Below are 12,973 nucleotides of genomic sequence, written 5' to 3' on the forward strand. Positions count from 1 at the left end.
TTATATAGCTCGACTAGGCATAGGCTGCTTGCTGTGGCTTTCGCTTCACAGATCTCGCGTGCCTCTTCGATCTTTGCAGTCATCGCCACTAGAACCAGCTAGAATCACAAATTAACGAAGACAGCTTGCATGTGAGCTAACACTTATAAAGTGAAAACAAGCCATTCCACCGATCAGTAATATTACTTTAAAGTAATGACCCAAATTGCAAATTTGAGTGTGCTTTCCAAGAAATATTCATTTTGCTTGCGATAAACCAAAGACATTATATACACGTCTTTTGATAAACATAATCAAGTTTTGACCACGTGGTTAAAATCCGGGTAAGAATCGGCAGTCCGGATGCTAATTCAGAACCAAACTTTTCTAAAATCTGATGACATTTTTGTATGTGCATTGTCTATCATGATAAGATGTTGATTTTGTTGCTAAAGTAAAATTTATGGTATACAGAGTGTTTGTGATTTTTGTGGAGGCTGTCAGCCATGTTGCCTGGATTCAAATCATTCCAGGTCACTGTGGTGGTGCTGGTTTCTTACTGACTGCATGCGGCGTAAAACAATATTCACTTAGAACTCGCTGAAGTGCTTCGCTTAAATAAGTGACAGTCGCATAAAACTTTTACATAAATCAACAGACGTTTGGTGCGGTCAGATTTTTACTGATAGAAGTTGTGCGGATACTATGTTCAGCCTAGAATTACCAGAAACCTTTTGTTTATCGTAAGAATGAAGGTGTCACATACAATCGATTATACCATTTTATACTGACAATTATAACCCATTTACGTGATATTTGGCAGAAAATAAACTTTGATCAAGTTGATAATATTATTTATGGCAACAATACATTGTCGTTCCAGTGTTTTGAAATCCAACGAGGTCACATGACTCGTTTACTGTGCCAGTTGCTCAAATGGGAATGCTTATAAAACCAACAACTTGCCAATTGAAGGGGTATGTAAAGAAATGTGGCTCTTACTTCGTGTATGATATTTCAGTAATGGTAACTTTGTCCATGTCGACAACTGACAATATGCACTTTGGTTTTGATTTCGCATTAACTGCTTGTTAGACTATATGTTTCGTGGTGCAACTGCAAATGCTGATGCACGATGACCGCGTTCACCAGCTGATTATCGGATAATCCCTTGTTGGGAAACAGTAGGGGGGTGTCCTCACTGCATATATGACACTAGATGTACATAACTGTACTGTGTTTTGAGATGATGTGTTTAGCTTTATAAATGTTCGTTTTGCCTAAAAACACCCCTTTTGTGATCAGCTGTGATCAGCCAGTGACAGACGTAAAGGGGCACTAATCTCTAGCTTCTTCTCGGCTGTCTGTGTTTGTTTGTTTGTTTGTTTGTTTGTTGTTTAACGCCACACTCAGCAATATTCCAGCTTTATGACGGTCGTCTGTAAATAATCGAGTCTGGACCAGACAATCCAGTGGTTGACATCATGAGCATAGCTGCCGTGAGTTGATTTGCTTGCTAATGCATCTGAGCGTGACAAAGAGACTGGGCTACCATCTGCAAGGACAGCTAAATAAACTTGGCGGCAATATTTGTTAAAGCACTTTTGAACACTGATAACTTACCTGTGATCTATGAAGATTTTGACAGAGGGCGCATGTTAATAAATTTCTTCAGCATAAACAAAACAGACGAAAAGAATGGCAGAGATCATTGGATGTCGTCATTTGGAAATACCACTGCTGGTTATAGTTAAATAATAAAAAAAAGTATCCATGCAGTGAAAGCAGTTTCGGATTTCGGAATTGCGTTGTCAACACGATTACTACTCCCTTGTTGTCATCCATATCTTCTGGTATAACCATGATAACCCTACACTTGTGTATTTGTCGTCATTCACTTGATGCTCAGTTAACGAAGTTATTACAGGTATAATTAGTGGTAGGACCACTCAGATTACCTGTGAAAGGTTCCCATTTGGCATTTCTTGTGTCTGGGGTAATTATTCAATCAAAATCTAGGTTTGAAGTGAGGTGAAATGTGTGTTATGTAATATGCACTTGGCAGCCCAGCAAGAGATGAATGATCAGTCAATTTACTCTTTTGTAAATCAAAGGATCATTCCTAGCCATCAAAGGGTCAACAGAAAATACATTGATAGATTAATCACTGTTATCTTGCACAGTGGATATGTCAAAAGTAAGTGTTTACATGTGTAGGTTTATTAAAGCAGACGGAATACACTCATATCATGGCTTGAAGTGCCAATGTAAAAACAACATACTTTGTTCAAAAGGTTAACTGATAATACGTTGATTGATTGCTCATTGTTATCTAACTCAATGGATTTTTTTTAAGAACCGTGGACATTATGAAAATAGTTGTCACGTGGGCTTTCTCAGCTGACCTTTGAGACTTGACACCTATGTGAAACACCTGAAACACCTTAAGACATTCAAAAGGGCTTACAAACATCACAATAGATTAATTATGAAAGCATTATACGCCAAGTAATATAGATGTAATGTTGGTTGATTTATATTTTAGTGTTACGATATAGCAATGTGTATTTTATTATTAGCGGTATGCGAGGACCAGTTGTATCCCTTTGAACGGAAGTGGGCAAGCCATTCCCAGTGATAGCACGTTCGCGGAGCTCTCTATACTACTCTCGGTAACATGTATCTGTTACCGAGAGTGTAACGAAGGTGTCACGCGCTTGGGAAGTAGGGAAGAGCACATGTTATGATTTGAAGAATGCGATACGGTGAAATGTGCGGGATTTGCGAAAACGATTGCGTTACACATTGAACTTGTCAAGTGAAAGTGTATGTTTGAGATGATGTATTATGCTTGTCTGAATCCTAACAATGTTTTTTACGTGGCCAACGATGACGGGTCTCAGTAATAAATCCATCAAAAATCATGAAGTGTTGCGTCTCATGGTTACATCACGAAGAGCATGGAACATCAACCAGATATGTGCAATAAGCTAAAACCACCAAATCAAGAAACGTTACAGTAAAAAACATTGTCGGATGTGAGTAATTACATCGAACACTTTGTAGTGAACTATTTTTCTGTGAATGCGAAAGCTTATTTCACCCATTACGAAGAGTTACGGATTACAGTAATCTGCCGTGAAGTGCATAGGGGATATTGTGCAGGTTGTAAACATGACTGTTTTCGGAATGATGTGATTCATCTGCTGTGAATAGTACAATTCAACTTCGTTTCTGACTGTCATGTGGCATTCCAAATTATGACAACAGCATTTTCATATGTATTACTGTTTGACAACAGTACAGGACTATCAAAATGAGTGATAAGATATCTGTGATATCCAGTCTGAAATCCAGCCACAGTAGTAAATCTCGTGCGGATGCGGCTGCTGATGTGGCAGCATTAGGGGAAGTTACAGTACGTTGGTATTGAGGAAAAAACAAGATCGGAATTGGAAAGTTGAAACTATGAAAAATCTAGCAATGGCAGAAGCTAGATTGCATGTCCTTACACAAGTTCATCTGGAAGATACAGTTATGTATGGCAGGGATAATACAGAGCATATTTCACCAGTTGACCAACATGTGTCTAAGGCCCAGGATGCGATGGATTATTCTCAAACTATATTGAGTCTATTCCCACACAACTGAAGCACACACATGACATTGACTCTTCACCTCAATTGAACACTCCTATAGTTCAGACAGCAGGCAGGAATCTTGATACTGAAACCCCAAGACCTACCCCAGGTCTACTTCCATCTACAAACTTGATGCATCTGCCAGGGAATTTGTTCCACAGGAGTTGGCAGATATAACAAAATCCTTTGCACAACAGATTAACCTAAGCCGATTACCCCCACCCGAACCAGGTATCTTTACCTGTGAAAGCAACTAGTGCTCATTCAAGTGTCTCTCACCACAATGACAGTGGACAGTGCGACAAGTGTTCAATGATAGTGCCAGTTTGGGTGTCTCATTGTGATCGGCCTGAACATGAAAGACTTGTTTACGCTCTCTTGGACACTCAATCGGACACAACCTTTGTGCTAAACAGTATCTGTGATACTTTGGACATAGATGGTCCTCGTGTTAATCTGATGTTATCTACCATGTCATCTAAGGACCAAGAAATAGAGAGCAAAAGGATCAGTGGTCTAACTGTACGTGGATTTAACTGTGGGGTTAACATTTCTTTGCCTACAACGTATTCAAGGGAAATTATGCCTGCAAACAAAGATCATATTCCAACTCCAGAGAAGGCGAGATCATGGCCTCACTTGCAGAAAATTGCAAATGAGCTCATGCCACTGAGTGACATTGATGTTGGCCTATTAATAGGTTATAACTGTTCCCGTGCATTGACGCCTCGCGATGTCATTCCTTCTATCAACGACAATGAGCCCTACGGAGAGCGAACAGATCTAGGCTTGGGTATAGTGGGAATTTTGATCACAAACAAGTTGAGAATTGCGATGATATTGGAATAAGCCATAGAGTATTGGCATGTGAAGTTCCCCCTGAGTTGCGTGCGCCTACGATGGAGAAAGGGAATGTCCAACGAGTGTTTGTGTCATTCAAGACAACAAGGAAGGAAGAGATTGTGCCACATGTTGTGACACAAATGATGGAACTGGATTTCTGTGAACACAAGTCTGAACATGTTATGTTGTCCTGTGATGACAGAAAATTCCTTTCCAAGTTGAAGGAAAGCATCCATCAAAGAGCCGATGATCATTACGAGTGTGACACCATTCAGAAACTCTAAACCCAATCTTCCAAACAACAAATCAGTGGTGTTGCAAAGGTTGATGCAACAAAAACAGAGGTTCCTATCGAACCCCAAATACTGGAAGGATTATTACACCTTCATGGAAACTATCATCAAGTCTGGACACGCAGAAGAGGTGCCAGCTTCGGAACTCAATGATGATAATGTATGGTATCTTCCACACCACGGAGTATATAACCCAAAGAAGCCAGGAAAAATCAGAGTGTTCTTTGACTGCAGTGTGAGGTATCGTGAAGAGTCACTCAATGACCACCTGTTCCAGGGACCTGACCTGATCAATGGTTTGGTTGGAGTTCCTTGTCAGTTTCGAAAGGAGCGAGTTACCAGCATTTACTCCTTCCTCTGATATGTCAGCATTCTGAAATGGAGGCATCATTATGTATAATGACCTGTGGATGCAATTTTTATACATTTTTATAAGAAATTGTCAGTACCCTGAACGGAGCTGTTTGTCTGTTTTTATCAAATAATGTTCAATGCAACGGAATTTTGGAAGACAATGACTAAAGAAATGTGTCACTGTATGTGTGTTATTGTGTTCCAGCTATGGGAACACCACGATGCTGCTGCCATGAACATGTCCCAGATCCCCTTCAACGTGTCGCTCCCTTTGCTGGGGGTAGGGGTCATGACCCTGCTTCTCTCCCTGCTCTTCTGCTGCTACATGTGGAAGTAAGTTCACACACAGCTGCCTTTCTACTAATTCAACAAATTATAAAAAACTATTCCACAAACTAATCCTACCACATAAAATATTTAAGTCTTTAAAATGTCGTTGTCATGGAAGCCTTTAAGTGCTATACCATTTTTTCGTAATTCAAAAATTCAAGACACCTAGTCTTAAATTTTCAAGATAAAAATAATAATTTTGTGGCCCTAATGGACTTCCATACTATATGGCATACAACTAAGCCTTCCTGATTCCTGAACAATAGGACTGTCACCATGGTCACTGAAATATTGTGTAGTGTGAAACGCCTATATAATTGCCAAGTGGCCATTATCAAAGGCGTTTTAGTTTCATCATTCTTGAAAGAAATTTAACATGTTGGGTATGGTTTTGCCCCCCTTTGTCAATCTTTAAACTCCCAGAGCAATTTAATAGTGAATTTTAGTGAACAACTGTTTCTGGTGCTGCATAAACCTCTGTTGACAGATTGAAGCGGGACGGGCGGAGAGCGAGGGGGTACAGAAATGTAAGTGCTTCCAATGATAACTTTCAGAAACAAATATCCTTTCATTGTGTGCATGCAATGCTTTATTCAGTATTAGACTGAAACACAGCCTAGGATTTTCACAGGGAAATAATTTATATGGGAGTTTTTCTCCCCAAAATGAATGGAATTTTTAATATATTTTTTTATAATTTGTTATTTATCTAGAGCATTACCATGGATATGTAAAACATCATACACGAATAAATAAAGCATTACATCTTGACCAAAGCTTTTTAAAGTTTACATTTAATGAATACTTTGTTAACTAATAAAATTCAGGGGAGCTCCTTCTGTATAATTGGAATGTTGGTAGATATTTACTTTTTCTACAGTTGAAAATGATTCATTTGGACAATATAAGGATAAGGTGTGAAGGATTGTTATTTTTGGATAAATAACCAATTAGAACATTTGTTTGCATATTGTTACATTGTACCAGGCTTTGCAAATTTCCATGTCGCGCCTGATGGAGCTCACTTTGTTGTGTTCATATTAGGGCTGGGACAAGTCCTAAGTTACTACTTGGCTACCCACTATAGGTCTTAAGATATGGGTACAAAATGTCTGATTGGGATTAGTTTGACCGTAGCCCTGGCAAAATGTATTCAGATACGCGTATGAAATGATCTGGTCATGGAAACACTGAAGTTGACTGAAGTTCTATCAAAATTCTTTATTCAAAATATATAAAGATCAGAAGAAATGGGTGCATAGTCCATGTAGTCAGAAAGAAATGCGAACATTAGTGAGTTGTAGTGTAACCATAGAGTTCTAGATCAGTTTTGCCATTAAACAATATATCACGTGACAAACCACGGGTCCGGGCCGTCTTGTGGGTACCTGGGTCCTTCTCAGTACCCACCTGACCCGGGTACCTCAGTTACCCGTCCCTGCCCTAGTTCACTGTATGTAGTTGACTGTATGGTCACTCCATTAATGTACGCGAAGTTTATAACCAAATGTTTTACACTCCTAAAGCCACTGATTTGGTTAAGAATAGCTCAATGCAAAGAGAAGTTTGTCACATTAAGAGTTTTATTCAATGCAACATCTGCAAATGTGATAGTGTCACATCCCAGGAAATAGAACACAAAAGTTTATACAAAGTTAATACTTTGTTAGTGATACAATACATATATGGTGATGATACATAATTACATAACTGAAATACTGTTCATATATGACAGCAGCTTAAAACAAACCTCACTCATACAACAAAAATGGGGGGATATTGGAACGAACTTTGTCTGTCCGGTTCTCAAAGGGGACCAATTTTTTCAAAAACTATTGAAGACAGAGATATGAAATGTACACAAACTGGTCATGATCTCAAGTGAGTTTGAAAATTGGTGTTGTAAATTCAATTCTTGCAGAGTTATGGCCCTTGCACCGTGTTTTTCAACTTAGTGCATATTGTGTGAAACGGGGACAAGTTTTCTCAGAAACAGTTACTTCAATAAAAGTTAGCATGCCTATCTAAGAGATACTTGTCAAGACTGAGTTCCAAAATTGGTCCCATAAATCATTTGTTTACAGAGTTATGGCCCCTGATCCATGTTATTTTACTTGGTACAAGGTGTCTGCAATGGGGACAAGTTTTCTCAGAAACTACTGAGTTAGTTTATCTGACAGACACTTACCATGACTGAGTTATATTTTGTGTGTATTAATTTTACATTTGATCATTTTTTCTGATAACATAAACCGATCAATCTCTTCTCAAGGCTTTTTAAGACTCTTTTTTTTTATAGTTTATATTCAATACTATATGAGCAAACAAATTTCTCATGTGCCTTATTGCAGGGTTTAGGGATAACGCTGTTTTCTTGTTTTAATTAAAATATCAAAACCAATATCTTCTTTACAGATTCGAACAGTGAAGGTAAAGAAGAAAGCTGAAACTGAGGTAAGATTATGAACATGTAAACATCGTAAAATCAGTAAAGAGTTGACAAGAGGCCTAATGGAGGGTAAGTCTTCTGGCTGTGAAACCACCATCTTTGTTTCAGACATGTGCCGTCTGCCTGGAGGAGTTCAAGTACAAAGAAACACTGGCCATCTGTCCTTGTAAGCACAAGTTCCATCAAAAGTGAGTTTTACTGCTGTTTCTTGAGTGAGTGAGTGAGTGAGTTAGCTTTCAACAGTATTTCAATTATATGTCTAGACCTTGAAATATGATTGGGATTTGAACCTGGACCAGACAAACCAGTGGCTAACAGATCACATCCACGTCATTGGGACATGTCACTCATTCAGCCAAGTCACAGAGCGTGCCACCTGATCCTCCCCAGGGAGCTGAGAATGTAATTTTAGTGCACACTGATCTCAAGCCAGGGTAATAATAATATACCGCATGAGCATTCAACGTTATGTTTCTTCATGTATGGGAGGCCATAGGCCCATGTACATTTCAGTTATATATGGTAACACACAATTGAGGCAATTTACATTGAAAACAATACCAAGGGTATAATATTAGGTCTTTGTACATAATAATAGAGCTTCCTTCACATACTTAGCTACATTTCTGAGTATACAGTCATTTTGGCTGTATAAGAGATTGCTAAAAGTATTAATACATGGATTGTTATAGAATCTTACAGAAATATACTTTTGTCTCAATGATGCGTAAAACGGGCAGACAAACACACAATGGACTTCGTCCTCAATACAACCATTGTTACATAGCCGACAAAAGCGTTGTGAATAAACAATATCCTCTCTTCTGCCCAGATTACGCTGCATAGGCAATTCACTTAATAAGCATGCATTTGGTGAATGGAGTTTGCAGGGCTCGATTTAGCTATGTGAAGCATGCAGCATTGCAACCCAGTTTTGAAAAGTGCAAGCTAAATATATATGTCTACATTCACCAAGTGCATGTCAAAACATTTCAAGTTTGTGTCCACACAAAATCCATCTTTGAACTCAATACCTCTACAGTTTGTTTACCATTCTACATCACTAATCCCTGTTATGTGTAATTTCTCATCTTTCTTAGGTTTGACGTAATCAAACTGTGGGTGCTTCAAGATAAGCACATTTTCCTTTACGTTTTACAGCAATGTAACATTAATTTATGTTACACTGGCAACAGGACAGCCAATGTTTCAACTTTGATAAATTAATGGGACCAGGGTGCAGCCTGATTTTGTTTGGTGCAACTTGGGTTCCATTGCAACATTGTGCAAGTTAAATCAAGTTCCTTAAATCCAGCCCTGATGTGAACCTTCCAATCTCCTGTAGGGTATGTCTGTGACATGCATGTTTACTATTGCATTATGGGTAATACAGAAACTGTTTGACTGATGAAGCAGAAATACGTCATATATGTTTCTTGAAGTTTTATGATTTTACTTTTAGGTGAAGAATAAATAGAAATTCTTCAAATTTCATTAAATGTTAGAACGTTTTCTTCTGAAAAAAAGCTGAAACCTAAGTTTGATTTTGATTTAAGTTTGTTCAATGCATCCAGTTTTGCTAAAATAAGCTTATACTCAGAATCTTTAGTGCAAATGTGCTATAATTCACCTTTGATGTTTGTAACCATAACAACAATGAAAGTCATGTCATGAGAAGGTCAACGGACAAGGTCACAATAAAATATGCCAGCTAAAGTGTTTTTGTTTACACTATCTGTTTTTTTTAATTAAAATTGAAGGATAAAGGCATTTTTTTTCATATTATTGTATTTCTTTTTGGAGTTCACAAACAATATGTTTACAGAATATAGTTCACATGCAATCTTAAATACATACAAGTTACAAAGTATATCTATAGATGATAACAAACAAAAACTATTCCAGTGTCATATTGTTGGATTGTGCAAGTTCGTGGTTTTAAACGAATAGGTGGTCACAGAGAGACCAAAAAAGGCATTTTGATATTGAAACTAGTTTGGTTCATGGTTTGCTTAACTGATATTTATTTGTTATCTTATTACTTCCCAGATGTCTGACTCAGTGGCTGCAGCACCGGAACATTTGTCCCATGTGTAAAGCTAAAGTCCAGTATAACGCAGGGGAGACAACTAGCTTGATAGAGGGCGCAACACCCTTGTGAAACAAGTCCAGCCTCCATTTTGAACGTGCTATTAGGCTACTGCCTGACAAGCTAGACTGCAGACAATTGGAAAGGAGGCGGTGGAGACATCACAAGTGTTGAGAACCTATGCAACGTGTGTCATACGGAATGATATGGGTCTTGTTTGGAAATGATCCACTATATCATATAATGGGTAGCGTGATAACCTCTATATATCCTGCTTAGATGTATCTCACAGTTGCTGTACAGTACATTACAACTGAAGGGGGTGACGGCACGGGTACTACAGATATGTACCCATACACAAATGTACCCTGATCAAGATCAGAATAGTACCGTGTACCCAAAGTGGCATACGAGTCCATTCCTCAAACCGGTTCAAGTTGTATATCTGTGTTCTAATTTTGGTTAGGGAACATTTCTGTATAATGAAATGTACCTGGGGTAAATATCTGTAGTAACCACGACGACAACGATTCCTTCAGTGTAAATTAGAACAGAGGAGAACTTTATGTATGTTCACCTGTATGGTTGATTCTGTTTGGCTGGGAAAGAAAAGTATCTGTTTGTCAGTTTTACAAGGAATTTTGAAGTGAGACATAAAAATCAACTCCCTGTACAGTGGACAGAGTGGTGACCGTTCTTGTTGATATATGTAAATATAAAATATAAAATGGAATTAAGTGATTTTAAAGGTGCTAAATGTGTAATGGATGTTGTATCAGTAGAGTAGAGGATGTGTCAGGTGTTTTTGTTCATAGATTTATTTAGCTGAGTATAGGTGAAATTAGAAAATAAGATAACAATTGATTATTTTATTGAGTCATTTTAATTTGCAGATATGTATCCTGAGTGAAGGATGTATGAGTAACAATAAGGCAACATATTTTTATTTTACAGATTCAACCAAACAGCCAAAAAACACAATCAGAAAATAACATAAAATAGTTTAGTTAATTGTTAATGTTCATGTAATTAGTCCAACTGTCTAATAATGGCGGAAATGTCCAGCAGGTGCTCTGTCAAGAGAGTGAGTGAGTGAGTTGTATTTTCCCAAACAAGATTGTATCAGGAGACACCAAGATTGTGCTTCACACATTGGTTCAATGTGGAGACGTGAACCCCGGACTTAGGTGGGGTGAGTGAACACTAGGCTAGGCTACCCACTGACATTTAATGAAGGGCATAAGCCCTGGTTGATGACAAGATTACTAATACCGTGTTCAACGTAATAAGCGCTCCGCTGTAATAAGCACCCAGGGCGATATTTGCTAATACATGTATATTGGATAGTGAACAATCCGATCTTCCGATTGATCAATGTACACAAGACTTATTTATTCGTGTATAAAACACAATCGTGTGTTATATGCACCCTTAATTACGGGCAATTAAATTCTGGAAAAATATATTTGTCGTGTATAATATGCACAGACTTTTCTTTTGTATCATTTCAGGCTGTCAGCATAAACCACAAAATATACGATCTCTCACCAAAATTATATTCTAATAAGAGCTCCCTATTTCTAATTTTGAGAGCGCCCTGGGCACTTATTATGTCGAATACGGTATATGTTAACAGTAGGCCATAATAAATTAATTATATTTTCATCCCAATATTTCCAAAAGGAGAAATGGGAGGTTTGTTTATTTTTTAGGTATATATTAAAACCAACTGTTAAAGGCATCTGAGTACATTAGATGTGATTCACATGAAGCAGGACTGTTTGGTGTGACTCAGCATTTGGTGTTTCTATCAAGTAACAAAAGAAAATGCTCATAGTGATTTATTTTTATGGCTAAAACATGAAACCTTGAGAGAACCACAATTATCATGCATCGTAAACTTTATCCTCAATAACTGCATTCATACTTCTTTGGCCTCTTATTCATATAAGGGGCGGTCTGGTAGCCTGGTGGTTAAAGCGTTCGCTCGTCACGCCGAAGACCCGGGTTCGATTCCCGACATGGGTACAATGTGTGAAGCCCATTTCTGGTGTCCCCCGCCGTGATATTGCTGGAATATTGCTAAAAGCGGCGTAAAACCATACTCACTCACTCACTCACTCTTATTCATATACAGAAGCTGACTATTTTTGTACTGCCCTCTGAACACCTAGAAGTACGACAGTGAGAGAAGAATACGCTGAAAACATGGGTGTTGACATATTTTTACAACCAGTAGAAAAGTCTAGATGTACAGTGAACCCTTGTTATTCTGGATGTACCTTTGCAAGTATGACCATCTGCATTAACAAGTGCCTGGTTTAGTGAATCATTGTAAGCCAGTGACGTCCTTTGTATGTATTGGACATTCTGGAGTGCAAGGTTTCCGGATTAACGAGGTCCAGACTAACTAGGTGTCTGTGTGTAGGTTGTTGGACTGGCTCATTCATTTGTTGTGTATATCATTAATAGTTGTTGTTTAGCTGTTACTGTTTATTTGTTACAAAACCTGCATCTTTCCGATGCAAGGGCATTAACACTGACTATAAAAGTCCAGTTTCCACCCTTGCTGGAATTCCGGAATTACATTTTGCCTGGACTAACAAGACTATGCATAGTCCAGTCAAAATCATGTAATGAACTAGACTTCTAGTTCGTAAATAACATGGATTTAAATGTGCAGAATTTGGTCAACTGCAGGAATTTGCAAAGCATGCGTACCGCCAACTTGGCGTCGACAGAAAATTTGCAAATCATTTCAAGTTTTTAATCAAGGTGCTCAAATTATTTGATGCTCTTTGCAGGGTAAGACCCATTATATTACAATATTGATCTTGATTATCGATCAGATCATCTTAACTGGGTGCCGCCATTTTGTTTAAAGCAAATGCAAGTGATATGAGAGGTTTGGTCACTAGGAGGGACATAACTCACAATGGCCACCGGTGGAAAAACCTGTTACCTGTTCAATGTGAAAACGTTCTCCAGACTTCTC

At 38.2% G+C, this 12,973-nt stretch overlaps 1 protein-coding gene across 1 annotated transcript; it reads left to right on the forward strand.

Annotated features, from left to right (window-relative positions):
* Positions 1-847: 847 nt before the first annotated feature.
* On the forward strand, positions 848-10,938 carry LOC124128647 (RING finger protein 24-like). Its single transcript, XM_046492076.2, has 6 exons — positions 848-956; positions 5,316-5,443; positions 5,928-5,967; positions 7,856-7,894; positions 7,998-8,077; positions 9,939-10,938. Exons 2-6 carry the CDS (start codon positions 5,343-5,345, stop codon positions 10,048-10,050), a joined length of 372 nt encoding a protein of 123 aa, XP_046348032.1. The 5' UTR covers positions 848-956; positions 5,316-5,342; the 3' UTR covers positions 10,051-10,938.
* The last annotated feature ends 2,035 nt before the right edge of the window (positions 10,939-12,973 follow it).

The sequence above is a fragment of the Haliotis rufescens genome, unplaced genomic scaffold (assembly GCF_023055435.1).
Source record: "Haliotis rufescens isolate VD_foot unplaced genomic scaffold, xgHalRufe1.0.p SCAF_39, whole genome shotgun sequence".
In the NCBI taxonomy this organism is placed as follows: domain Eukaryota; kingdom Metazoa; phylum Mollusca; class Gastropoda; order Lepetellida; family Haliotidae; genus Haliotis; species Haliotis rufescens.

Coding starts and splice junctions, on each gene's coding strand:
- LOC124128647 (XM_046492076.2), top strand. CDS start 5,343: ATGAACATGTCCCAGATCCCCTTCAACGTGTCGCTCCCTTTGCTGGGG. Junction 7,895..7,997: donor AGAAGAAAGCTGAAACTGAG/GTAAGATTATGA, acceptor TCTTTGTTTCAG/ACATGTGCCGTCTGCCTGGA. Junction 8,078..9,938: donor AAGCACAAGTTCCATCAAAA/GTGAGTTTTACT, acceptor ATTACTTCCCAG/ATGTCTGACTCAGTGGCTGC.